The following is a 26,910-nucleotide window of genomic DNA, read 5'->3' on the forward strand; positions in this document are numbered from 1 at the left end:
CACATACATCTATACACACAGAGAGGCATGAACAGTTTTGGGTATTGAATCAATGTTTTATTTATCATAATTTAAACCAGGATATATATATATATATATATATATATATATATATATATATAGATTGAATATACTTTGTGAATTATAGTGAATCCATTGCAGTTTGGACTGTTTCTAGAACCAAGGAGAAAATATCATCTTCGCTTTAAGAACATACTCACTGTGTTCATTTTACACATTTAAAGCTTGAACATCTGAACCAATCTACTCGGAGAAAGGATCCTTCAGGCGGTCCAGAAGCATTTAAACTATAAAGCAAGGGGGGAGAAAACAAAAAAACAGAAGGGAGACCACATCTAAACAAGGGCAACAACTCAAGTAAGATCACTATTAAATGTATTTATCTTAATGCTAGAAGTCTCAGAAACAGAATGTTAGAACTTGAAGCTACTGCACTAACAAGTAACTACGATGTGATAGGTGTTACAGAAACTTGGTTGTCAGAGTGATGGAGACGAATATAATATTAGTGGGTACACACTATATAGGAAAGACAGGCAGGACAGAAGAGGCGGAGGGTTAGCGCTATACATAAGAAATAGTCTTCAAGCCCCGGTGTTAAATCAGGACAAAGAAAACAATGCAGAATCAATATGGGTCAGAATAATGGACACAAATTCAAAAGGCATAATAGGAGCATGCTATAGAGCGCCAAATTCAGACGTCTATTTAGATTTCCAGAAAGCTTTTGACAAAGTCCCGCATAAAAGATTAATTCTCAAACTGAACGCAGTAGGGATTCAAGGAAATGCATGCACATGGATTAGGGAGTGGTTAACAGGTAGAAAACAGAAAGTACCGATTAGAGGACAAACCTCAAAATGGAGTGAGGTAACCAGTGGTGTACCACGGGGATCAGTATTAGGTCCTCTGCTATTCCTAATCTACATTAATGATTTAGATTCTTGTATAGTAAGCAAACTCGTTAAATTTGCAGACGACACAAAAATAGGAGGAGTGGCAAACACTGTTGAAGCAGCAAAGGTCATTCAAAATGATCTAGACAGCATTCAGAATTGGGCAGACACATGGCAAATGAAATTTAATAGAGAAAAGTGTAAAGTATTGCATGCAGGCAATAAAAATGTGCATTATAAATATCATATGGGAGATAGTGAAATTGAAGAAGGGAACTATGAAAAAGACCTAGGAGTTTATGTTGACTCAGAAATGTCTTCATCTAGACAATGTGGGGAAGCTATAAAAAAGGCTAACAAGATGCTCGGATATATTGTGAGAAGTGTTGAATTTAAATCAAGGGAAGTAATGTTAAAACTCTACAATGCATTAGTAAGACCTCACCTAGAATATTGTGTTCAGTTCTGGTCACCTCGTTACAAAAAGGATATTGCTGCTCTAGAAAGAGTGCAAAGAAGAGCAACCAGAATTATCACGGGTTTAAAAGGCATGTCGTATGCAGACAGGCTAAAATAATTGAATCTATTCAGTCTTGAACAAAGAAGACTACGCGGCGATCTGATTCAAACATTCAAAATCCTAAAAGGTATAGACAGTGTCAACCCAGGGGACTTCTTTGACTTGAAAAAAGAAACAAGGACCAGGGGTCATACATGGAGATTAGATAAAGGGGCATTCAGAACAGAAAATAGAAGGCACTTTTTTACACAGAATTGTGAGGGTCTGGAACCAACTCCCCAGTAGCTGACACCCTGGGATCCTTCAAGAAGCTGCTTGATGAGATTCTGGGATCAATAAGCTACTAACAACCAAACGAGCAAGATGGGCTGAATGGTCTTCTCTCGTTTGTAAACTTTCTTATGTTCTTATGTTCTTATGTAATCAACAGCACTGCCTGAAACATTAAATGAAGTTATGGCTCAGCACAACATTGTTTCATTTTCATTTTCACTTCTGCACCTACCACCTGTTTGTCTTGATTTTCCTAGCATCAGCACAACATGCATATGTGAATATTTATTTAAAATACAAATAAACTTCAGCATCCTGGCTTTTGCAGTAGGTTGTAACTACTGGTATATTTATTATACAGACATTATACAGTCACACAATATAGGGATGTGTTACTAAAGCAGCAAATTCTCAAATGTTCATTCTTGTACTATGAATATACTGCTCTAATACTGAACAGGATTAGAGATCTCTTAAAGGGCAGTTCTTATGACTGGACTGAAGAGTTGTGTTTTCTCTCCTGGAAATCAGCCCAAATGTTCAGATGATATGTTTCTCTTTCTTCCGCGTTGTAAATGAAAAGTCAACCAGCTGGAAATGACTATTCCTTTACCAAGCAGCTGCTGTTTTTGCATTCGCAGGTAGTGCCACTGGACTGAAGTCCATATGAAGTTATTGAGTGTGAGATAGTTGTGAGCCTCGGCAGGGGAAACTTCCTTTTCAGTGGAAGTGAGCTGAAATAAACATTAAAAACATTGTAATGATATGTATATACCCTTATATAGAGGAGTAAGACATAAACAGAAAGTCAAGACTTTGATAGACAGATGGGTCATTCCACGAATAGAGGAGATTTTGAGAAGTTGATTTTCTTTTACATTATTTTCCAACTTTAACATTCTGTCAGAAAAAGGACATGTTAAACTTTCAGAAAAAGGTATCGTGCCATCTCAGGATGTTAAATTATCTTAATTAAGAGCAATTTATCAATTCATGGTCTGTATGTAATGTCAACCCTGTTACAGACATTTACATAATAGTTTGAAATTGATTTCAATACATATTTATGATAAGTCTAGCATTTTGTTATACATAAACTGTCCCTTGTTACACTGAGTTTATTTGCAAAATATGAATATTTAAAAAAAACAACATTTTTTCTAATGATTAAGCCATAGAATTAAATTTTGCACATCAAAGCACTCACTTTTTTTTTTTTTAAGTTATAAATGACAGGAGAATTACACCCCAATTTTCAGGTTGGATCATTGCTCTCTACTTTATTCACAAATACAAACAAGTACATGTGTTATTATTTGTCAAATCCTACAATTTCAATAAAATCTTTACAAGTAACAGGGTTGACACTGGTAACAGTGTTGAAAACAGTAACAGGGTTGACAGGGACAAAATAGGTTAGTTCTCTTATAGTTTGGTTCTAATTTAATATTTTCAATTTTTTATAGGCAGGGACTTAAGGTAACAGACACAAGGAGGACAAGAGATCAAGTGAAAAAAAAATATTAAAAAACATTGCTTAAACATAACACCAAATGCATAATATTCATAAGTTCTATGTTCTAAAACCCCTTAAAAACTTTAAACTGTTACTTAATTCATAAAAATCATTAAACTCTTTAACAACTTCAAACTGTTATTTGTTCTTTTAATAGTTTTGGCAAATGATCATAAAAACAAAATCATAAAGTTACCTGAGTCATATTTAAGCTCATAAAGTCACCAGTCAGTCTTTAAGTCACCACATGGCCTAATATATTCAGATGAACTACTCTGGAAAAAGATCTACCCAACAAGCTCACTATATGTCTCTCTGAATTTCGACATGGCGCGCAGTGACCGGCAGGGGAGGTGGAATTAAGCGAATGATCTTATCAAACATGTACCATATCATATCCTCTCGAGCTGGCCAGATTGTATACAGTATACACTAACTATTTTGTGTAATTTGCATTTACATGTATTTATGTCAACCATGTTACTCTGGAAAAGTAACATGGTTGACGGTAACAGGGTTGACGTTTAAGGCTAAGGTTGGCCATTACTCACCATGTGGTGAAGGTAATGGGAGCACATGTTGTGCATTAAGAAAGGGATCACATTATTGTATTGGTCATATTTTAAACGTAATAAAATGTCATGGTTTTCTACATAAATTGAGGGTAACAGGGATGACGTGGTATGTTCGTCCCCTTGTGTCAAACATATAAAACATTTTTTAAAATTGTCTAAAAGAGGAGCAACATACTTGTTTGTGCACCATGGTCTTCCTGGTGGGCAAATGATGTTACTTCCTTAGAATCACATGACTTGAGGAACAGAGGAACAGTACCATTTTTTTATAGGGGAGTTTCATCATAGTAACAGGGTTGACAGTGGATTGAGGGACACGAATAAATTGCATTTTTCTTATTACAGATTAATTAATACAAAAAGATATGTATCTGAATGGTAAGAAGACAATGTGGACTTTATAATATTGGTGAGATTTTGAGAACATGTTTGGATTTTATGGGTTATATGCTCAATAGAAGTTGAAAGATTGGGGACATGGCAGAATGCTGATCTTCTTAGACATAAGTGTTTTTAATACATAAAAAAAACTTGGATGACTGACATTGAGCTTTATTATTAGAAAAACACACATATAATCACATATAAACAGCAGATAAGTTTAGTTTAATGTTATTTCAAAACTTTTCAAAAATATGTTAGAGGGACACAAAATGTCCTCTATTCGTGGAATGACCCAGATGCTGGCAGGTGCTACTGTATTCAAGACTGGAATTGGAGGCAGTAATCAACTGGTCAAGTATAACTCCAGAACAATCTAAATACCTTGCAGACTTGTAACACTGAATCAGTACTGAACAAGCTGCCCATGGCAACAGTGGTAGGTATTGCTATTTGTTCAACCCCTGTACTTTATGTTGTATGTGTTCTGCATCCATAAAACAATTAAATACAAAAACACACAATACAGTATCGACGAGTAGTTTCATTTTGTGGTGGAGATTGAATAAATACTTAAAAGAATTAAACTTACTTGACTGATACTGCAGTTGAAGCTACCTCAGGGTGCTGGCTGGACCAGAAATCCACCTTGTACTTCAGCTCTTTATTCTGGAAAATAAAACATGCCGTCAAACTGTTGTGCATCTTTCTTTTTTTTGTGGAATTCTTTCTCCCTGTTGCTTTTGCTTATTATTGAGTCTTGGGATTATGTAACTCTGCCATGATCCCAGCCATTAAGAAACCCTGTGTGTGGCCTACTAGGGATGATTAGGGTTCTGTGGGAGTACTGGGACTGGATAGCGTTTGGTCTGCTTTTGTCTCTTCCCTTGCGCTTCCCTTTTTATTTTGAAGTATGTTTGCAAGAACCCAATATTATCTTGCAAAAAATGCTTAGTTTCTACAAAAAAGAATGGAACACAATTGGCAAAACATAGACTTTTTTGAAGGAGGCCTATGGACAAATATCTTTTTATTTATTTATTTATTTTTAAAACAACTCTGCATTGTACTTGAATTACTTTTGGTAGCCACTGAAGCAAAACCAGGTCATGTCACCCTGCTTACTAAGCAAGGGACATGCTAGATTGTACAAGGCAGCTTTGACATGAGGGAAAAAAACAATGAACAAAAACACTGAAGCAATAACAACTGACCCACTAGGCATCATTTGGATTTCAGAATCGCCCCAATCTACAGGGAGGTCAGTAGAGTTCTGTGCCGTGTGGAAGGTCAGGTGTTCACATGAATCTCTTATGCATTCGCTGGGGCTCCCAGTCTTTACTAGAAGATTGTCAGTCTAAAGATATGCTATTAGGTGCTCATATCTTTAAGCATCAACATGCTCACAATAACAAAAACTTCCTTAAAACGGTAATGAATCCGCAGTTTTATCATCAACTCAAAAAACTACCTTTTTTTTTTTCTCTAATTATGTACAGGCGCAGACGAAAGTATTGGAACCCTACATATACCATAAGTATTGGAACCCTACATATACCCTTATACCATAATTCAAGGCAACAGATTAAGGACAAGCATTTACAGTAGAAAACGTTAATGACAAAAAGCAGAATACACAATTTCTGGTAGTTTACCATCAATCTTTTTTAAAAAAAAGCACTCCTTTTGCTTTTATTCCAACTTTTAGACGTTTATGATTTTTAATCAGTATGTTACTTGTTGGTGAAATCTGGGCCCATTTTGTTCCTTCAACTCAAATAGACTGGATACACAATGTTTGGCTACAGCTTTTTTCAGAGCAGTGTAAAGCATTTCTATTGGATTGAGATCTGGTGATTGCGAAGGCCATTCCAGAACTTTTATCTTCGTTTTCTTCAAGAATTCCAGAGTTGACAATTCTTCTGCCTGCTGTACCTGTAATTTTCTTTGGACGTCCACTTCTTTCAAACGTTTCAGTTGATATGTTCTGTGGTACTTCTTGATTATTACTCTGTTTGATTGTTGATTTTGGTATTCCATATTTCTTTGATGCTGGTCTGTAGCCATTTCCTTTGTTGTAGTTTGCTGCGATTGCTTTTCTCAAACAGGAATCCAACTCCTTTGTCTTGACCATCATCTGCTGTGTTGCCAAAATGTTCTTCAACAGATGTTGGAAACAATTCTCTCTTTTTCTGACTATAGTGCAGCTTAATTATTGTGTTATGGTTTTCAATCAATTAATATATATTTTGTAATTAGTTTTATAACATTTTTTACACTGTTAATGTAAAGGTCGCAATACTTTTGTCATCCACAAATATTTGAAATTGAAAGTGATTTTTTTTTTTTAAATGTTTTGTTAAACTACCAGAAATTGTGTATTTTGCTCTTTGTTTTATTAAAATGTGTTTAAAGTTTAGTAAATGCTTGTCCTTAATCTATTACCTTGAATCATGGTATAATAAAGCATAGGGCGCCAATACTTTTGTCTGCGACTGTAGGTGAACCTTTATGAATATTTTCCTAAAACTTTTCTCAGCGTAAGGATACCTGACAAATCATTCCAAGTTCAAGGTAAATCTAGTTTTTAAAGTTGTTGTGTTTTTTTTAAATAAAATAATGAGAATCGTTTTCTAATATTCATAGTGTCCTTTCAATGAAGGCTGTACCGTGTGGTAGTTGACCTTGATTTTCGTTCGAGCCCTCGCCATCCGCTTGGGACGCATAACTCCCGTTGCAGTCAACTACCACACCACAGCAGAGCCTTCATTGATTTGCACTATCGCTTACGTATATGCCTTAAACCTTGTCTTGGATTTTATATTCTGATTGGGTGCCCAGTAATAGGCCAATGCATGTTTATTCCAATTCCCAACTCTTAGGTGGTCAACAGCAGTTTATGGAATGTTCAGCGGGGTGGGTTTGGAGGAATTCTAGCACTGTTAACGCTGGCCTCAACTTTATTCTGCTGGAATCTGAATTGAATCATGACAGGGCTGTGGGAAACACAGCCCCTACTGGAACCTGTCAGTACTTCTGTACAATGTTAATTTTTACTTTCATCTGCTGTAGAGAGGAAGTGTTGTAGATAAATGGGCCACATTTCAGTATTCCTGTATTAACTTGCTCTTTTTAAGGGGCTTCGTTTTCCGTGTCACAGCTGTCCTGAGTTTGTCACAGATACCAAGACAGAATGAATGATCTTACAAAAGGGATCCAAGAAGGCAGAACTGTTGTTATTTACAGAATCAACTCATAAGGCATGAAGGAGAGTGCCGAAAAAAAATCTGAAAATGAAGCAGAGTTGGCTGACAAAATACATTTAGTAAGAAAAAATGTAAGTGAAGATTTCTGTTTTTTTTTAGTTTGCAGTGTGAAAAATATTTCAGAGTGATGATTCTTCTGCCAATAAAAACGTGTCCTTGTATCACATATGCAATACAGCTATTTCATTTGACCTGGAACTTGCTTTTCTGACTCAAGGTTAACGTTTTTAGATCAGTAACATGGTAAACATTTTAGATCCACCGCTAACCCTACAACATATTTACAAAGAATTACTTTCAGAAACATCAACAGTTAAGTATTTTTAGAAAATAAGAAATGTACAATTCATCCTAAAGAGAAGTTCAGTCAGTTTAGGCCAGATGCATTCCCTTCTAGTTTCTCTAACTTCATTTGCAGTACATGATTTGAGGATGGCAGTTATTGTACAATTAAACTGAGGTGAAAGGAATTTAGGTGGCACAAAGATCATTATAGACATTGCAGGTTTTAAATCCAGCTCGCAAGTAAAATGGATTTGGTGGACTGGACTCCTATGTCCTAGTCAGGATTAGCAATCACAAAGCCATCACACAATTTTGTCACAATTGACGTTCCCTTTCAAGAGAGATATGAGAAGGCAGAAGCTAAGTTTCCTCAGTTTACACATCTCCAGAAATGTTTGTATTTCTCCCAGTGCTGCTGATATTCAAATGTTCATTCTCACCTGTGCTTCTGCCGAGAGAAGTCTTTCATGCAGGCTCCATAAAACTTTATCTTGACCTGACAGCTCTCTCTTTAACTGCTCAATCTGTCATAAACAAATGAGAAAAAACGTGTAGTTTAGTCTTCTGTGCATTCATCACAACCAGACATCTTGTTACCTGTCATGTTTGTTTAATTTCCTAAACAGTATTTGTTTCCCCTTCTTCAAATTACAAATATTAAAATAAACTAAATGACGCAGTCTTTTTCAATGTCTTCTTTAGTTTCCCCTTGTTGACAACCTGTTTGCTACAAAGCCCTGTTGGGATCACAATCCTACTACTTTATGTTGCAGTCGTTACCAATGACATGAGCAAACTAGATAATTAGCCAGAAAGAAAACTGAAAAAAGCACACACTTGCTGTATGGAACTCCGCAGTTTTCTGTTCTGGCTGAGAACAATGTCATCAAGATGGGACATTTTCTCCCGAAGAACAGCTGCTTCCATTTGGCAAGCCCTTAAGCTGAAATATAAATGTGATGCAAAACATAATAAGTAGGTTTTACAGTACCCTACAGCATAACCTAGCCAGGTGGCTTATATTATAATACTGCAATTATTTATAACCTGCATTTAATTTCTTTGTTCTGTTATGCTTGACATCTGAATTTGACACTCAAGCCATGGACATACTGTATGTCCTATGTATTCTGTGTAAATCTCTATTGTTTAAGCTTTTAGACAAGACTCACATCTGATCTTTTGAGGTAAGGTGGGGGAGCACAACAGTGTTTCAAAGGCTTCGGTGTACAATGCTTCAGCCAGTCGGATTTTTGTAATATCTTGAGTCCATCGGTTTTCCGGTGTTAAAGGAGTTGTGTAAAATAGTTGACCTTGAGTATTATTATTATTTTTTTTAAACTAGGGAGGGATGCTGAGGAAATGTTGTTATGCCATAGATTGGGCATTAATTCAACAACACAGGGAGGATCACATCATCAGTTTGGGTTTTAAAAATGGTGATCCACACAACAGAATAATGAGAGGATTGATTACTGTCTCTATGAAGATGAATTGAAGGAACTATATAATTTTTAGAACTTCTCTAATTCCTCAAAACCGGCCAGACGCAAAGCAAGTGTAACTGCCAAAACATCTACGGGCTTCAGTGCACAGTGAAACAATAACAATGATATGCTCCTCCACCTCATTCCAGTTAATAAGCTTATTATGATCTTATTTGGCAAGATTCTCAAGCTTTTTCAGAAAAAACACAGTGGATAAAGTAACCACACCAGAAACAAACAACAGCCTTTAACTTGAGGGGCTTGTAAAAAGTCTTGGTTGTTTTAAAAACTGTAATTGTTATTTTTCCCATTAAAGGACAAATTGTGCTCACAAGGATTTGTAAATAGCTTTTACAACTGCTTTTTTATAAAGAACTCACAGCAGATAAATATAGTAAATACATTTCAGGAAAATTAAGATGATATAAATGATCCCATTAACCTAACACAAGGTAACAGCATTTTATTGGCCACATGTGTTGAGTGTACAAAACATACACTGTAAGGGAGCAATCACAGGAAGCAGCTCTAATATGTGTTCAGTCCATCGAACAATCAGCCTATTAGCTGAAAATCATAATACCAGCAGCACCCCATGCTGCCCTGTTTATACAATGCATGGATATCCATGCATGCTTCTTATTTTGCTAGACTGGGGTTATATTTGTACACAATCATGTTAAATGTAATATTATTATTCCTTTGTTTACCACCATTTATATTTTCAAAATCAATTTCAATGAGCTGCTGTATATTAAATGTCCAGGAGATGGGGATGATGTATAGGATAACATAGGGTAAATCTTTCAAATTTTCAAAATATTTTTCGCTCGCCAGCAGATATAATAGGAAACCAAAAAACAATTTGTGCATGTCTTATCTCATATCAGTGATTTATCACTGGAATTAAAAATGGACTGTGTCTCGTTGTTACCTGTGAAATGGGGTAAATAGTTTATATGCAAGAGCTATGAATTTATCAGGCCTGGAGTCTGATTCTATCTACAAGATGGTCTAGTTATTATATGATACAGCATCTTATAAGGTCTATAAGCACAACTATTGTCTCAGTTCAAATGCAAGACACCACCCACTGAAGAGCACTGTAAATATTACTACTGGATCAGTTGTAACACTGGGATCACATGGACAATATGCATCACAGACTTACCAGCACAGATCACGCAGCACTTATAAGGCCCTATTCACAAAGCTGCAAATTATAAACAAGCTTGCTCCAACCTATATTTTTCTTGGACTACCAAAATACAATAATAAACCACTCACCTTCTGGAGTACTTACGTGTTCACTAAACACCGTGGAGCCCTTTAATTATACTACAGGTTTCGACACTTTCAGTTTGGGTCGTTTCTGACCAGTTGAGCTGAATTGCCGTATTGAGTATCAAAGCTCCTGAAACCCATTGCACAATTAACAAGTTACCTGATGCTTCAATAAACAACCCGAGTCGTTTAAAAAATAAATACTTACACTAAAAGGTGAGTGATTTATTACAGTAGCTTGTGAGCCCCTGAAAAATAATCATTGACAAGGAGCAGGCTTGATAAAATTGTTGTAGACTGTATTTAAATAATCAAAAATGGTCTAGAACCATTTAATTAGTATTACACTATATTTTATTCATAACACCACTTTGAAAAAAAAAACATTCTTCAAGCCTTGGTGAACATGGTCATCACTGTTCTAATCCTAGTCTTGGATATGCAGGCTACAAGAAGCAACTTATTGTGAAAAGCTGTTGCCCCAGGGATTGAAAAAGGGACTGACAGTGGGCAATAAAGCAGAGCTTTATTGCTCACTGGAGGAATAGTTATCTACTATAAGCTGAAAACTGCAGTCAATATCGGCTAAATTATTCAACTTCGATAAATCTGTGATGATGATTTTGTTCATTGTGGGGTGGCTTCAGAGAGCACTATTAACCACTCAACAATAGATTGTTTTTTGGGCATATCACAAACTATTTTTGGTCATATGACCCAGCATACTACTACATAGTATTATACCTTTTAATATCACCTGGATGGTTATGTGAAATTGACAGCGTCTCTTTTTCAATGAATTTGTTTCTCTCCGTCAACACTTTCTTTTCCTGTAACGCAATACAGTATATAATATTACAAAGCAGCTAGTAAACCACTGACAGAATTTAGTTTTTAATTTTCAATACAAGTGAATGGCAGAGGCACCTTGAATCAACAGACCTTTGTTAGTTCCTTTGGTTCATGCTTCACTGTATTTGCTTTATGTGAAGGCATGGCTTTTGACATCTAAACTGAAGTGAACCTCCCAATTAGCACAACTGTAAGACTGATGTGTTTTGCAGAATGTCTGAAAGTGTCGCTTCAACTTGCTCGTTAAGTAGTGCTGATTCCCTTTCAAGTATGAAATGTAACCTTTACCGAATGGGTATTTACCTCCTAAAGACCCCTGAACTGAATACTTTATACCAAAGCTGCTCTTTGAGTCTGTGATGCAGTCATGACCCCGCCCCTGTGGGATCAAAAGTACTGCAGTCACAGATCTCGGCACCATTTTTCCTTTCAAGACTGACCTGATCAGAGAGCCTTGTGCAGATAAGTACATTGTTGCTTATATCTGTATATACCGAACTGGTACCGACCCGGTGTTAAGTACACCAAACCAGTAACGTCCCGGTACCCGGACAGTACATCCCCATCCCCAGTGGTAAAGTTCTCCCTCTCGGTAGATCTCATATCACTAATCAAGAGGGCCACTGCAACCTTGCAAGTGCCCTGACCTGACCAATAGCAAGGGAAACAAGGCACTCCATTTTTGATGAGGAGCCTACCGCCTCTCCCTTAACACCCCCAGTTCACCCAGATTTCTTGTACGAGATCCAAATCTGGGACCATCCGGCAACAGCTCCTGCTGTTTCCCGTATGATGGACGCCCTGTACAGGGTACATGATGCGGAAAAGCTGGGCCTGGCCCATTTTCTGCCATCTGAGGCTTCCATTGCTGCCTTGGTCCAGGCGCCTAATTTGGCGCTGCTATCCAAGGACGCCACCTGTCCTAACAACCAGTACCGGGTTTCTGAGGTAATCCTCAATAAGGCCTATGCAGCCTGGGCATTCTCCGCACGGCTAGAGAGTTACAACAGCATCCTGTTAGCCTACCAGTCACATTTGCTGTAGTCCCTCTCCAAAAACCTCAGGCCCTCACCACAACATCTGGACGAGCTGCTCCGGTTGTCCAAACTTAAGGCAGACAGGCAGACGGAAACCTGGCTGCGCTGGTAGCTGCCCGCAGCCAGCTTTGGCATTCCCAAGCACGGGTGCTTGATGGGGACAAAGCACTCCAGGGCATACGTTTGATCCCGCGGTGGACGAGATGCTGCAATGCTCTCACTGCGCACGGGAATCCACTAAGGAGCTGGTTTGCCTGCTTCCCAAGTGACCACCTCCGGCATGTAAACCAGCGGCAAACTGGCGCCCAAGGTCCCAACAGCCCCAAAAACCTGCACAATAATCTGTGTCCGCTGCGTCTGGGCCGGCCTGCTCGCCGCAGAGGCCATAATAGGTTCCGCCACCCTGCGCACATGGCATCAGGGCACCACTTCCATTGGGACTCCTGCTTAATGCACTCATGAAGCATCCATTTGAACCCCTGCATTCAGCTGAGCTAAAATGGCTATCTTTTAAAGCGGCTTTCTTGCTTGATATCACCTCTGCGAAGTGGTTGAGTGAGATGCGGGCATTCTCTATCGCGAAAGCCTGCTTATTTTGTTTTTTTACAGAGGCCAGGACAAAGGTCAAGCTCGGCACCAATCACACCTTCTTGCTGAAGACTATCTCGGCTTTCCAATCAGTCTGTGGAATTGGAGGCTTTCCATCCACCTCCTTTCCAGTCTGACAGGAATCGACAGCTCCATATGCTCTGCCCAGTTTGGGCCCTGGCATATTATGTTGACAGGACAAAAAGTTGGAGGCAGTATGAACAATTTTTTATTTGCTATGGGACAGTCCTGTGGTCAAGCCCTGTCTAAGCAGCGGCGGTCAGTCCCACCTATGAGCTGGCAAATTTGGTACTTCAGAAAAGCTCACTGCCCATTTCACCAGGGACCTTGCAACTTTGTGGGCTTTATTCTAGGGTGCATCTGTCAAGGAAATATACAATGAGGCAGTGGGGGCTACTCCCCATACCTTCACTAGGTTTTACAGGCTAAATGTTGTGGATCCTCAAAACCCAGATTTTGGAACTAGAGTTTTAAGGGCAGCTTCCCAGTCAACCCTTACTACACAGGCATAGAGGTGAAATTCTCCCTCAATTTTTCACCCTAGCTACTTGTTACAGGGGTTCCGAATGGTAACGCACAGGGCAGCCACTTGGCTTAGCCTTGTAGCATTCCGGTCATTCTGCAATCATGCCCTTGCGACGGATTGGGTATACTCACCCATTCAGTAATAGTTACATTTCGTACTTGAAAAGGAATGTTAGGTTATTATCATAACCCTGGTTCCCTGAAACAGAAATGTAACCATTAACCTGATAGGGCGCTGCGTACATTATTCGCAGCAGGGTTGAAGGAAAAATGACGCTGAGATCTCTGACTGCAGTACTTTTGATCCCTCTGGGGCGTCACAGGCTCAAAGAGCAGCTTTGGTATAAAATATTCAGTTCAGGGGTCTTTAGGAGGTAAATACCCATTCGGTAATGGTTACATTTCTATTTCAGGGAACTAGGGTTATGAAAATAACTGAACGTTTTGGTAAGAACTAACCCTGCCCGGTATCTCTAGGACACTGGGAACTGAAGTGAGATAGAAAAAACAGTTTGTGCATGTTACATCTCTTTATTTTATTTTATATATTTTATATACTTTTATAATAAGGATGTTACAAAGTGTCTTTTGGCACCACGCCACACTCACAGCCGGAGAAGGTTCCAGAAAGTCTGCCCGGTAACAACCAATCAGGCCTCAACTAAAAGTGGAGCAACTGCCCCAGCCAATCAAATGTGGGGTAAACAAACTTCTGTGGGTAACCACAGAAGAGCAGACGGAAGAAAAGGCGGATCTTCTCTCGGCTGGGTTGGGGGTGCTAAAACTATATAACCCGCACCAAATTAAGGGTGGGTGTGCGATTCTGCTATTGCTCACAGAGACTGCGTTGCTCTGTAGAACGCTCCTGATTGCAATCAATAAAAGGTAATTAATTTGTTTTTACTCACTCTGTCTCCTGTTGGGTTCTTTGAGGGGTCTATAAGGAGGTATTGAAACTTCCATAACAGGGTCTTTAGGAGGTAAATACCCATTCGGTAATGGTTACATTTCTATTTCAGGGAACTAGGGTTATGAAAATAACTGAACGTTTTCTCCCTCACAAAGAAACTGTTCCCACACCTACTGACTGTGATGTCATTCTCAGTTCTGGGCTGGAGCTGAGAATCTGCCAATGTACTCCCCATTAACATGTGTCTAAATCTGTATTTCTCAGAAACACTAGGTAGGCCAAAATAAAACCCAGCGCATCAGGGAAAAAATATACACCAACAAACAGTGCATGCACAGGGTGTGTACTTGCGTATGAACTATTAAGCAATAGAGCAGGCACACCATGACGTACTGTAATGCAAAGCAGCTGAGCCATGTACAATGTACAGTATTAAAGGGAGACTTTATATGCTACCTATTTAATATCCAACTCATTATGGGTTTGAAATATTAGTTATCTTTACTAATATAATCTTGTTGTTGATTCCTGTGTATGTATATCATTTACCAAGCCAGCCATTACATCTTAGCGAGTTTTAAAAACTAAGGAAATTCGCCCCCTCAAAGCAGATAGTTGGTATGTGAGGCAGTTGCCATAAGAAGAGAAGCACACACAATGTATGTTCTCCCCAGCCACAGCTTGTGTGACTTTCTAATGTAAGCTATTGTACTATGCAATGATGCCCTTGTGTGAATGGTGTCTAAGCCCCAAATGGATGAGAATTTTAAACTTACATTTTCCATTCTTTCTACCCGCTTTTCCAGTTCTGAGACTCTGGTTTGCTTTTCTTCAAGTGTTGATGCCATCTCCATGCGTTTCCTTAAATTCTGCTCCTGCTCCTCAGTGTAAGCCTGCAGATGATACAAAGAAGTTTCTGATGTAACCTTCATCTGTCATGCCAGAGTAAACAAGTACTGCTACACATTATAATATAATTCAGGCAACTACAGGTCTAAGTTTCAAAACTTATGTTGAGTACATCTCTGGCAATAAAATACTTGAAACTTTAGTTTCCTAACAGTTTCTTTTTTGTGCAATATATGTGAAAACAAACTTGGAGCGGATGCCTCTTATTTAATTTTATACTGTTCTTCTAGTGAATTAAATTTGTTTCACCAGGGACCTTGCAACTTTGTGGGCTTTATTCTAGGGTGCATCTGTCAAGGAAATATACAATGAGGCAGTGGGGGCTACTCCCCATACCTTCACTAGGTTTTACAGGCTAAATGTTGTGGATCCTCAAAACCCAGATTTTGGAACTAGAGTTTTAAGGGCAGCTTCCCAGTCAACCCTTACTACACAGGCATAGAGGTGAAATTCTCCCTCAATTTTTCACCCTAGCTACTTGTTACAGGGGTTCCGAATGGTAACGCACAGGGCAGCCACTTGGCTTAGCCTTGTAGCATTCCGGTCATTCTGCAATCATGCCCTTGCGACGGATTGGGTATACTCACCCATTCAGTAATAGTTACATTTCGTACTTGAAAAGGAATGTTAGGTTATTATCATAACCCTGGTTCCCTGAAACAGAAATGTAACCATTAACCTGATAGGGCGCTGCGTACATTATTCGCAGCAGGGTTGAAGGAAAAATGACGCTGAGATCTCTGACTGCAGTACTTTTGATCCCTCTGGGGCGTCACAGGCTCAAAGAGCAGCTTTGGTATAAAATATTCAGTTCAGGGGTCTTTAGGAGGTAAATACCCATTCGGTAATGGTTACATTTCTATTTCAGGGAACTAGGGTTATGAAAATAACTGAACGTTTTGGTAAGAACTAGCCCTGCCCGGTATCTCTAGGACACTGGGAACTGAAGTGAGATAGAAAAAACAGTTTGTGCATGTTACATCTCTTTATTTTATTTTATATATTTTATATACTTTTATAATAAGGATGTTACAAAGTGTCTTTTGGCACCACGCCACACTCACAGCCGGAGAAGGTTCCAGAAAGTCTGCCCGGTAACAACCAATCAGGCCTCAACTAAAAGTGGAGCAACTGCCCCAGCCAATCAAATGTGGGGTAAACAAACTTCTGTGGGTAACCACAGAAGAGCAGACGGAAGAAAAGGCGGATCTTCTCTCGGCTGGGTTGGGGGTGCTAAAACTATATAACCCGCACCAAATTAAGGGTGGGTGTGCGATTCTGCTATTGCTCACAGAGACTGCGTTGCTCTGTAGAACGCTCCTGATTGCAATCAATAAAAGGTAATTAATTTGTTTTTACTCACTCTGTCTCCTGTTGGGTTCTTTGAGGGGTCTATAAGGAGGTATTGAAACTTCCATAACAGGGTCTTTAGGAGGTAAATACCCATTCGGTAATGGTTACATTTCTATTTCAGGGAACTAGGGTTATGAAAATAACTGAACGTTTTCTCCCTCACAAAGAAACTGTTCCCACACCTACTGACTGTGATGTCATTCTCAGTTCTGGGCTGGAGCTGAGAATCTGCCAATGTACTCCCCATTAACATGTGTCTAAATCTGTATTTCTCAGAAACACTAGGTAGGCCAAAATAAAACCCAGCGCATCAGGGAAAAAATATACACCAACAAACAGTGCATGCACAGGGTGTGTACTTGCGTATGAACTATTAAGCAATAGAGCAGGCACACCATGACGTACTGTAATGCAAAGCAGCTGAGCCATGTACAATGTACAGTATTAAAGGGAGACTTTATATGCTACCTATTTAATATCCAACTCATTATGGGTTTGAAATATTAGTTATCTTTACTAATATAATCTTGTTGTTGATTCCTGTGTATGTATATCATTTACCAAGCCAGCCATTACATCTTAGCGAGTTTTAAAAACTAAGGAAATTCGCCCCCTCAAAGCAGATAGTTGGTATGTGAGGCAGTTGCCATAAGAAGAGAAGCACACACAATGTATGTTCTCCCCAGCCACAGCTTGTGTGACTTTCTAATGTAAGCTATTGTACTATGCAATGATGCCCTTGTGTGAATGGTGTCTAAGCCCCAAATGGATGAGAATTTTAAACTTACATTTTCCATTCTTTCTACCCGCTTTTCCAGTTCTGAGACTCTGGTTTGCTTTTCTTCAAGTGTTGATGCCATCTCCATGCGTTTCCTTAAATTCTGCTCCTGCTCCTCAGTGTAAGCCTGCAGATGATACAAAGAAGTTTCTGATGTAACCTTCATCTGTCATGCCAGAGTAAACAAGTACTGCTACACATTATAATATAATTCAGGCAACTACAGGTCTAAGTTTCAAAACTTATGTTGAGTACATCTCTGGCAATAAAATACTTGAAACTTGAGTTTCCTAACAGTTTCTTTTTTGTGCAATATATGTGAAAACAAACTTGGAGCGGATGACTCTTATTTAATTTTATACTGTTCTTCTAGTGAATTAAATTTGTTTTGAGGTCTTAAAAACAATTCAATAATGCAAGGCATGGCACCAGAGAGAAAGGGCAGTAAAAAAACGTGTTTTACCCCAAAACAAATGTATTCACAGTATAGACATTAAGAGAAAACTGTGTGGTCCAGTGGTTAAAGAAAAGGGCTTGTAATCTGGAGGTCCCCGGTTCAAATCCCACCTCAGCCACTGACTCATTGTGTGACCCTGAGCAAGTCACTTAACCTCCTTGTGCTCCGTCTTTCGGGTGAGACGTAATTGTAAGTGACTCTGCAGCTGATGCATAGTTCACACACCCTAGTCTCTGTAAGTCGCCTTGGATAAAGGTGTCTGCTAAATAAACAAATAATACTAAAACAAAAGCTTTGAAAACTATGAGAAAAGCAGACCAGAATAAAAATGTAAGTATTTATGTCATTTACTGTAAAAGGTAAAACAGCCATGCTTGTTTGTTTTTTTTATCACAATTTATTTTTTTGTGTGGAACTATTTTGTCTGCTACAGATTTTACACCTGCCTCTCAAGAGGATGCATGATTCCCACATCACACACGTTCATGATGCTCAGTTGATGAAAGATTAGATAAAGGCAATTATTTGTTTATAACAGCTCCAGGTCACTTTTATTGGTACATCCTCAGATAACAATTGAATTCCTGAAATGCGGTAAAGATGCATGCATTCCAAGCCTACCTGGAGTATCTGTTTATCTTCCAAGTGCTTCCTCCTAACTTCCTCCAGACGCATTTGGTACATGTCAAACAGTTTTCTTGACGCATCTCTCAGGGCCCCAGCCCCAGCCTCGCGTGATGCTTCGAGCTCCAAATGAAAACAGAACCAGAGTCACTACTTTTAACAAAGGAACAGGTAAAGTAGCAATAACAGTTGTTCGAGAGGCAGTATGGATGTGGAACAAAAGAGAATTATACAGCAACTTGACAGATTAAAATGCTGAGAGTAAAAGTGTTTGGGACATATGGTCTTCAAAGGAGAAAACGTAATATAAGCAATCTATTTGTTTCTGAGCTGTGTTGCTGTACATTATCATGGCTTTGAAAATATGTCTCTCTGTGTCATGTACTAATGTAAAGAACTACGTGACATGTGACATGACCATCTGCAATACATAAGGCTTGGAGAGCAGCTAAATCAAGCAGCCATACCCTGATTTCTAGCTCCTGGTTCTCCAAGTTGATGTGATAGAGCTGACGGTCCTTTTCTTTGATATCTTCTAAGATCTGATGATATCTGGAGTAGAAGCTGGTGGCTCTTGTCTCAGAGTCACTTGAATTCCATGGGGTTTGATTCCGTACCTAACATTTAAGGGAAATGCGTGATGTGCTTGGAAACGAATAAAGCTTCAGGTTCATAAATCAATAATCAGGTTAGCACAAAAAATGATACCATTGATTATACAAATCACAGATTGCCTCAGATAATCAGTATCAGTTTTTGGGGAATTGCAGTAAAATGGATAATAATAATTTATTGAATTTAAAAAGCACCTTGGTAGAGGTCTGAAATATCACAGTCATCTTACCTAATGTATTCTGCCCATAGTTTTAAGAGAATCAGTAAGAAATACAACATAAAAATGTCTTGCATCTACCAGGGACTGTTGTGGGGGGGATGGTCAATGGTTACACTCTGGTGTACCAGCTGAACATAGAGATGAAACACGTTTGAGAGCTCTGAGTTTGAAAAAGTAAATCAGGATGTGATGACTGAAATGATATACAAGGCGATACTTAACAGGCTTAGAAAATAGATCAGAGATTTCCATTAACTTGATTGGTCAATACTAAATACGATTGCATTATAGATAACTTGTTCTTTAAGATAAAAACACACTTGTGGCACTCCTGTGCACAAGTAAGATTGCTTCCTTAACCAACTCCATAGAACCATGCAACAGAAATACAATTGAAATCTGCATTGTACATCACTATATGATTTTATGACAGTATGTTATTGATTACAATGAGGGGCATACATTCCAGTTAAGTAGGCATTCTCATCACAAATATGAATTGAGACAGTGTAAAGTAGATGTTCCATCAAGCATTAACTGAGAGGGCATTTTCCCCTGCTGTAATGGACGGATAATTGTAGTACCAGATGATTTAGCATTAACTGTCTATTATTATAACTTCATTGTATGGATAATCAGAGCATCTGACCATTTATGGAAACACAACCATCATAAATTTAAATATTGTATTAATTAGTTCACAAAGCCATGGGTTTTTATTACTGTAAGTACTTTTGTAAATGGAATGTTGTAGTTTTCTGATTTGATCAGAAATACAAATACTGACTAATCCCCATGCATAGATCTGATTAGTAGAAAATAAATGTTTGAGTTGAGTTGGCATGGGTGTTTCTTTGCGATTCAAAAGCTTAATCACTTCTTTCATATCATCAGCCTGAGCCAGACAACAGAGTTAGCAGTAACACTTTAAAATAAGAGTAAATGTAATTATGTATGAAAGCACTGTTTTTTTCAGTTGAATTTATATTGAGCTACTGTGAACAACAATTCATAATGAATTGTCACTTATTTTAAATTGTAACCTGATGGTAGGGTAATAAGTGAGGACCACAGGAATTCTGTCATCTGCATGTAGTTTACTGTTATTATATAAATCATCCTTTCTGTTTATATTTGAAATGCGGGATTTAGCTTCAGTGATGATCTGTTCTGGAAAACCACAATTCCCCAGTAAATCTTCACAAGAGTTCACAAGATGTCGTCAGTTTATCTGAGATACAGCTTAGGTGTGTTTCCATTGTCTTGCTGTAAAAATCTGTTTTCAACTGATCCCATAAAAAGGCAGGTATATGATGGTCTCATTTTAGATCCCATGCTGACACCATTTACTTGAGTGTAACAAATTCCATTAAAAGAAAAACAATTCAAAGCTCAGCCAGTCTCAGAAGGACATCTTTTGGGGGCTCTTTCACTATCTCTTCATCATGGAAGTGTTTAAATGCAATTAATCCTTCACTGATGGGGATAACGGTACAAATGGTTTAAATGTAAATTATACATTGTAAAAAGGAATAGGATTAGCAGTGATTGAACGATGGGTTTTCCTGTCTGTATAGGCTAGAGGAAGCCTGTGGGGACAGACCTGAAAGGTATTGTGATACTTTTATGTTACTGGTAAATGGCTTAGCAGTCCAATTTATAGTTAGGATGTTAAACTTAGTTTGGTTTGTTTATTTTGTGTTTTGGATGAAAATAAATTTACAGGCACTGTCCTGTTTTTCAACATATCTATTTGGAGTAATTATACACAAGAAAGGCAAAGGTCCCAAAGTGTGGCAAAGTAATTACACACGGTACACTGGAAGTGCTCTTTAAACGCTGTGGCGTAAGTTTATTAGCAAACTGAGTTCAAAAACAAACAAAACACAAAACAAAACCTAGGCCTTCTTTGGGCACTAACTAAACAGGTTAGCGGTAGTCCTATCTAACACAGGGCAGGGTAAGGCTGTTCCCCTGTTTAAACCAATTCCACAAATAACCCAACCAAATCACCATCCAGCACTTTCACTGTCAAAACCTGTACCTTTGTTTGTTTATCAGAAAATCCTTCTTTGTCCAACACACTATTCCACTATTCCACTATTCCACTATTCCACTATTCCACTATTCCACTATTCCACTATTCCACTATTCCGTTTTCTCCTATCTCTCCACTTCAAACCATCACCAAACACACAAACAGTGACCATTTTATTCCCCAACTTGATCAGTTGCATCTGATCAGCATTTACCCATTAATTATTCAATCAACCGATTGTTACCTTTGCTATGATGAAGTGTATGTGGCTAACACCAGGGTCCTAAAGCCTCCTATTAATGTGCGGCACATACACATTATCACTATATAGCGACTTTCTTATGATAGCTATTCTAATTTTCCTAATTTGGGTACCATATGTCTTAGGTGAGCTTCCATTATTCACACAGATGTCCTTAAATTTGGCAAGAAATGTGTTAGGAACTGACTTTATAATTACCCTATATATTCTTCCTTAGTCTCCCACACACTTTAGATAGTTGCTGGGTAATAAACACACTCATTAGAAACTACCGTCTGTCTCTAATCTCAGCATGACAGATAGGCTCTTCATAGCTGTAAAAACATAACAGCAACACCCTGCTGAAGACTTAAAAAACCCTGGAGGATTAACACTGCTCTGTGTAGATTAACACTGCTCTGTATAGATTAATACAGCAGAATGGACACACTGTCGGAGTATACATTACCTCATCACCTGATGTCTGTCTTCTACAACCATCACAGTCATCTCCAAATACCTGCGTTCGTACTTTCTCCAGTGTAGAGCGTATCTTAAATGCAAGGATTCTTTTTTTTAATTACATGTTCAGACATCTCTTCAAAAAATTACAATTTGATCCCTATAAGCGAAACAGATTCTGAAATGTTTTATTTTAACCCTCTAATACAACGCTAAAACAGTCTTATATTCAGCATGCATGTATTTGAGGGAATACTGCCAGGCCAGACTAAAGTTACTGCGGTTAACCCAGGTGCTTGTCTGCCAAACAGTGCCATGAAATCTTTAGAGTACGTAGCTAGATCATCCAAAGTGACTTTATAGAAGTAAAGGCCATCTAGTTTTATTTTGTATCAATGGCAATACACAGTTGAGCATAAGAGGGTGCTGATGCTTACTCCTGTAAAGTCACTTTAGCTCAGGGGTTCTCAAACTCGGTCCGGGGTCTGCTGATTTTCATTCCAACCGAGCTCTCAATTACTTAACTAGACCCTTAATTGAACTGATAATTTGCTTAATTAGACCTATTTATTTGTGTTCAGCTCTTAAACAGTTGCAGTTCAAGTTACTTATCAAATGTTATAGTTAACTTGAAATATGCAACTGTTTAAGAGCTGAAAACAAGTAAAAAGGTCTAAATAAACAAATGATCAGTTCAATTAAGGGTCTAGTTAAGTAATTGAGAGCTTGGTTGGAATGAAAACCAGCAGCCACAGGAGGTCCCCAGGACTGAGTTTGAGAAGCCCTGCTTGATCTTGCCTACATTACATATGTCTATGACAGACAACAAGAACTAAAGAGTAGCTTCGGAACGCATAGACAAAGCAACTCAACGCAGACTTGTTAAAAAATGAAAGCTTTTTTCCTTAAGTTACCTCACCTTTTTAATGTACTCTGTTTCCTCTCTGAACTGTGAGGCACTGCAGCCATAAAACAGAACAGATCGATCCTTCTCAGGATCTTCTCTTGTCACTACATCATATCCGATTTTTGTCAGTGTGGTCACGGCAGTCTGTGTGCAGTGAAGGAGCACATTGAATGCATTAATTAAAACAGACATTTTCATATTTTGTCAATTGTATAAACCAATACACACTGTAGAGTGCTACTGCATTAGGACCATTTTTTTTTCAAATCCTATGTCATTGCTGATAATGATATGGTCTGCTAAATGACTGCTAAATTTTATTCAGGGTAGTACAATAATTATAATGGTATCCAAATTATTCATATTTTTCATACACTTGGGCCACAGCCACAGTTTAATACCATTATTTTTTAGTCTTAGTCCATAGAACATTTTATTCACAAACCATGCGAAAAAAAATGTTGTCACATCTTCACAAATAGCTAAAAATGCTATTTCTTTTGTCACAGGACTGATTGATTTAAAAAAAAAAATCATATGTAATAAAACAGACAGAGGAAATGAAAAATAGTGTTGTTTAGAGAATGGACCAAAAGTGCTTAGACTGTGACACTGTGGAACTGCACTACTCACTCAAGCCCATTTCTGGCCTATGACTCAAATGTGTACTGTGCAGTTTGTCTACAAAAAACATTGTTTTCTATTTTTTAAAGGAATGTTTTTACACTTTTTATTTGTCAGTATTATTTAATTAAAAGCAACAGTTTTAGCTGTGTTATACAGAAACAGATATAATAACAAGTTATAAACGGATACATTCAAGTACAATGTATTAAAATAAAACACATTTATTTAATAACAACATAAAGCACTTGTTTTAGGTTATTTGCATTTGGAAGGAGAATTTCTCTGGCTGAAAGAAAACTATATGGAAACACATTCAACCCAATAGTACTACCAAAATAGAGTGAGAAAAAGGTGAGACTTATTTTTCTTTTTTCATGGAAACTGCCCTATTGAGAAAATGTTCTCATTTACTGGATAACTTCATTAATCCCTCTAAATTACAAATGTAAAACATTAAGAAATGCTAGGGTGAAGAGTGAATTCTCCTTGTGCAGTTACTTAACAGTAAAAATAGTGAAACCATATTTTGTATAACAGGGTGTAGCCCAGAGGTTAATGCTGGGGACTGACTAAGCCAGGTGATCCTGCAGCTGTCAGTCTACCACTGTAACTGTAACCTTATGCCTCCGCTGCACCCCTACTACATGAATAGTTACATTTAGATGGCAAAATACCTGGAACTTACATCTGTATTTTTTAATAGAAGTAACTATAAAGGACCTACCTGAATTCTGAACAATTTCATCAATTTGTTTAGGATATTACAGTATATGAAACGTGAAAGTGTCCACCTAGTATCCATATTGATGCTTTTTACCATACTGTACAATTCTTATATTCATAACAGTAAGCAAGAGGATGAAAAACCCCACTTACCATTGTTGTAAAGGGCTATGCTTTTGAAAAAAAAAAAGGTTTTCCTTCAAGGCCGCTGGCAGAGTGGGTCTTCACATCCTTGTAATCCAGTTATAAGAAAGGAGTTAAAATGCTAAAAGCTCAGACAAAGGCCACACAACAGTCACTGACAAGGCATGCAGCACTTTGACACGCCAAAGCCTGCTCTCGGCTTTCACTTCCTACTTGTTCAAAATCCAGAGCTCATGTTACTTTATGGAGATGACTGGCAGGGAAGGCAGTTTCTACTGTATTCCTTGTATGCGTTCATAGAGAGTTTTGAAGACAAAATTTGTTTGACATTTGGTTTACATTTTTAACATAAAAGCCCCCGCATGTATTGCAAATTATGTAATTATACCTTAGGTGTGGCTCTAACTACCCGTTTCTAGGTTAATCATTACTTCATGCAGCCTAGCAACCAGTCGGGGCTTTTACATTATCATATTTTATCTTTCTAACTTTGCATAAAAGGTTAGAAATAAAGTACACAGTTTATATTAGGAAGTTGATTACAAATTACAGCATAAAGCAACAGTATAAGGCACAAAGGACTTTTTATTTCTAACAAATGAATAATGTACGTCTTTTGCTAGGCGTCTATGCTGATAACAATAGCCTTGTATTCTTTTACGGAACTGAGTTGTTTCACTTGTTTACATTGTGGCAGTGGAGGCATATTTCTTTCTGTCAGGTGTCTCACGCAAGAGACAGACAGCCTGGTTTATAAGGCTCAGTTCTCAATAATAAGTATAGGACTAAGGTAAATATTTGGGGAAAGGGTGTGGAATTAAAGTATTTATTTTCAGAAACAGACTTTAAAATGGTTTTGTAGTTTTATGAGACAAGCCAAATGAAGGGATGAAAGGCAGATGTGTGATGAAAGAAGCAGAAGGTTCCATGGCTACACCCTTGGATTTTGATGGGTCTTGATCACAGTGAATATATTCCAATTAATATATGGGCTCTTTATTTAGGGCACTCTTCAATGGGGACACAGAGAGTTACCTGTGTGGTCATCTGACATCGCGGCATATATTAATTATTTTTTGTTTTGTTGGGGCAGACTTTAAATTATAGTACAGTATCGAGATGTTTGGTTCTAGGATCAAGTTGACAGGTGTTTTTCTCCTTTAAAAAAATAGGAGTTAATTGAAGACTCAGTGTGCACCCTTTGTGCAGTTAACTGAGAATTCTTTGAATTTCATTGTTAGAACACTATCTCTGCCTAATACTAGGTATGCAGTGGAATACAAATTATGACTGGTCTGTACAATTGTTGTACATGTTAGACTCCAGGTCCATACCTTCCAAAGTCTATCATTATAAATTGCTGGGTTGTATGATTAATCGACTATTAATATCAAGGTCAGAATGCCAAAAGGTCAAATTAAATGTTACATTTAATATGAATTACTGTTGACTGTTTATTATTCAGCTTTGATATTTACCTTCATGTGCACTCTGCTTCCTCAGAAACCAAAACTTTCTCATTTGTTTATATCCTCTGAAGACTGTTTCAACTGACATTTTCACCATGGGCTCCTAACTTGGAAATGTAACAAGGGTTTATCTTTGATTCAGACCTCTGACCTCACATATGATTCATACAGTCCAGGTAGTATCAGATATATTTTTAGAAATAGCATATAAAACATTTTTTTTAACAGAATTGATGTTATTGGGTGATCTAAACATTAATTGGATGGATAGGGCTAATAAGAACAAATTACAAGTAACATCTGCATTTGATTTGTGTCAAATGATTAATGGACCTACCAGAATAACAAAAACTTAAAAAATGCAACTTAACCTAATATTTTGTAATAAACCCAATTGTATTAAAAGTACTTACACTCTTATCACTGATTTATCTGATCATAATCTGACTTTGGTAGGTAGAAAACTGACCAAAAAACATTTTCATAACTACTTAAATTAAATCAATAAAAAAATAATAAAATATATTATACCAAGGAAAAATCTCTCTATCTTTGAAAATGAAATGAAACCGATTTGTTGGGATGGAGTGTTGGAAAGTGCAGGCTTAGATACTGGATGTAGAGAGCTTCTAAGTGAATTACAGGATGTTATTGATAGATTCTCAGTACCAACTAAAGTCAAACCAAGATCAGGAAATTGCTTACCTTGGTTAAATTAATTTTTATGGATCTTAGGAAGAAAAATCATTAAAAAGTGGAAGAGATAATGATTTTAGGATTTTTAAAGGATTAAGAAATAAAGTAGTTAGGGAAATACGCAAAGCAAAGGAAGAATATTTTATTAATATAATAAAAGAAGCTAGGGGAAACAGTAAAATTATATGGAGACATTTGACTAAATAAAAC

General features: G+C 37.7%; 1 protein-coding gene across 1 annotated transcript; it reads right to left on the minus strand.

Annotated features, from left to right (window-relative positions):
- Positions 1-84: 84 nt before the first annotated feature.
- LOC117409661 (coiled-coil domain-containing protein 68-like) lies at positions 85-24,814 on the minus strand. The gene is made up of 12 exons (XM_034015976.3): positions 24,545-24,814; positions 23,054-23,185; positions 22,142-22,225; positions 19,026-19,175; positions 18,556-18,681; positions 17,488-17,604; positions 15,214-15,330; positions 11,249-11,334; positions 8,571-8,676; positions 8,174-8,257; positions 4,775-4,851; positions 85-2,444 (listed from the first exon to the last, which is right to left on the minus strand). The coding sequence occupies exons 1-12, from the start codon at positions 24,545-24,547 to the stop codon at positions 2,312-2,314; spliced, it is 1,215 nt and encodes a 404-aa protein (XP_033871867.3). The 5' UTR covers positions 24,548-24,814; the 3' UTR covers positions 85-2,311.
- Between the last annotated feature and the right edge of the window lie 2,096 nt (positions 24,815-26,910).

The sequence above is a fragment of the Acipenser ruthenus genome, chromosome 2, assembly GCF_902713425.1.
Source record: "Acipenser ruthenus chromosome 2, fAciRut3.2 maternal haplotype, whole genome shotgun sequence".
NCBI lineage: Eukaryota > Metazoa > Chordata > Actinopteri > Acipenseriformes > Acipenseridae > Acipenser > Acipenser ruthenus.

Excerpts from the sequence above, each read along its gene's own strand:
- LOC117409661 (XM_034015976.3), bottom strand. Across the intron at positions 19,176-22,141 it reads GACAGACATCAGGTGATGAG|GTACGGAATCAAACCCCATG; the intron begins GTAATGTATACT and ends CTTAAATGTTAG. Across the intron at positions 8,258-8,570 it reads TGCGGAGTTCCATACAGCAA|ATTGAGCAGTTAAAGAGAGA; the intron begins GTGTGTGCTTTT and ends TGTTTATGACAG.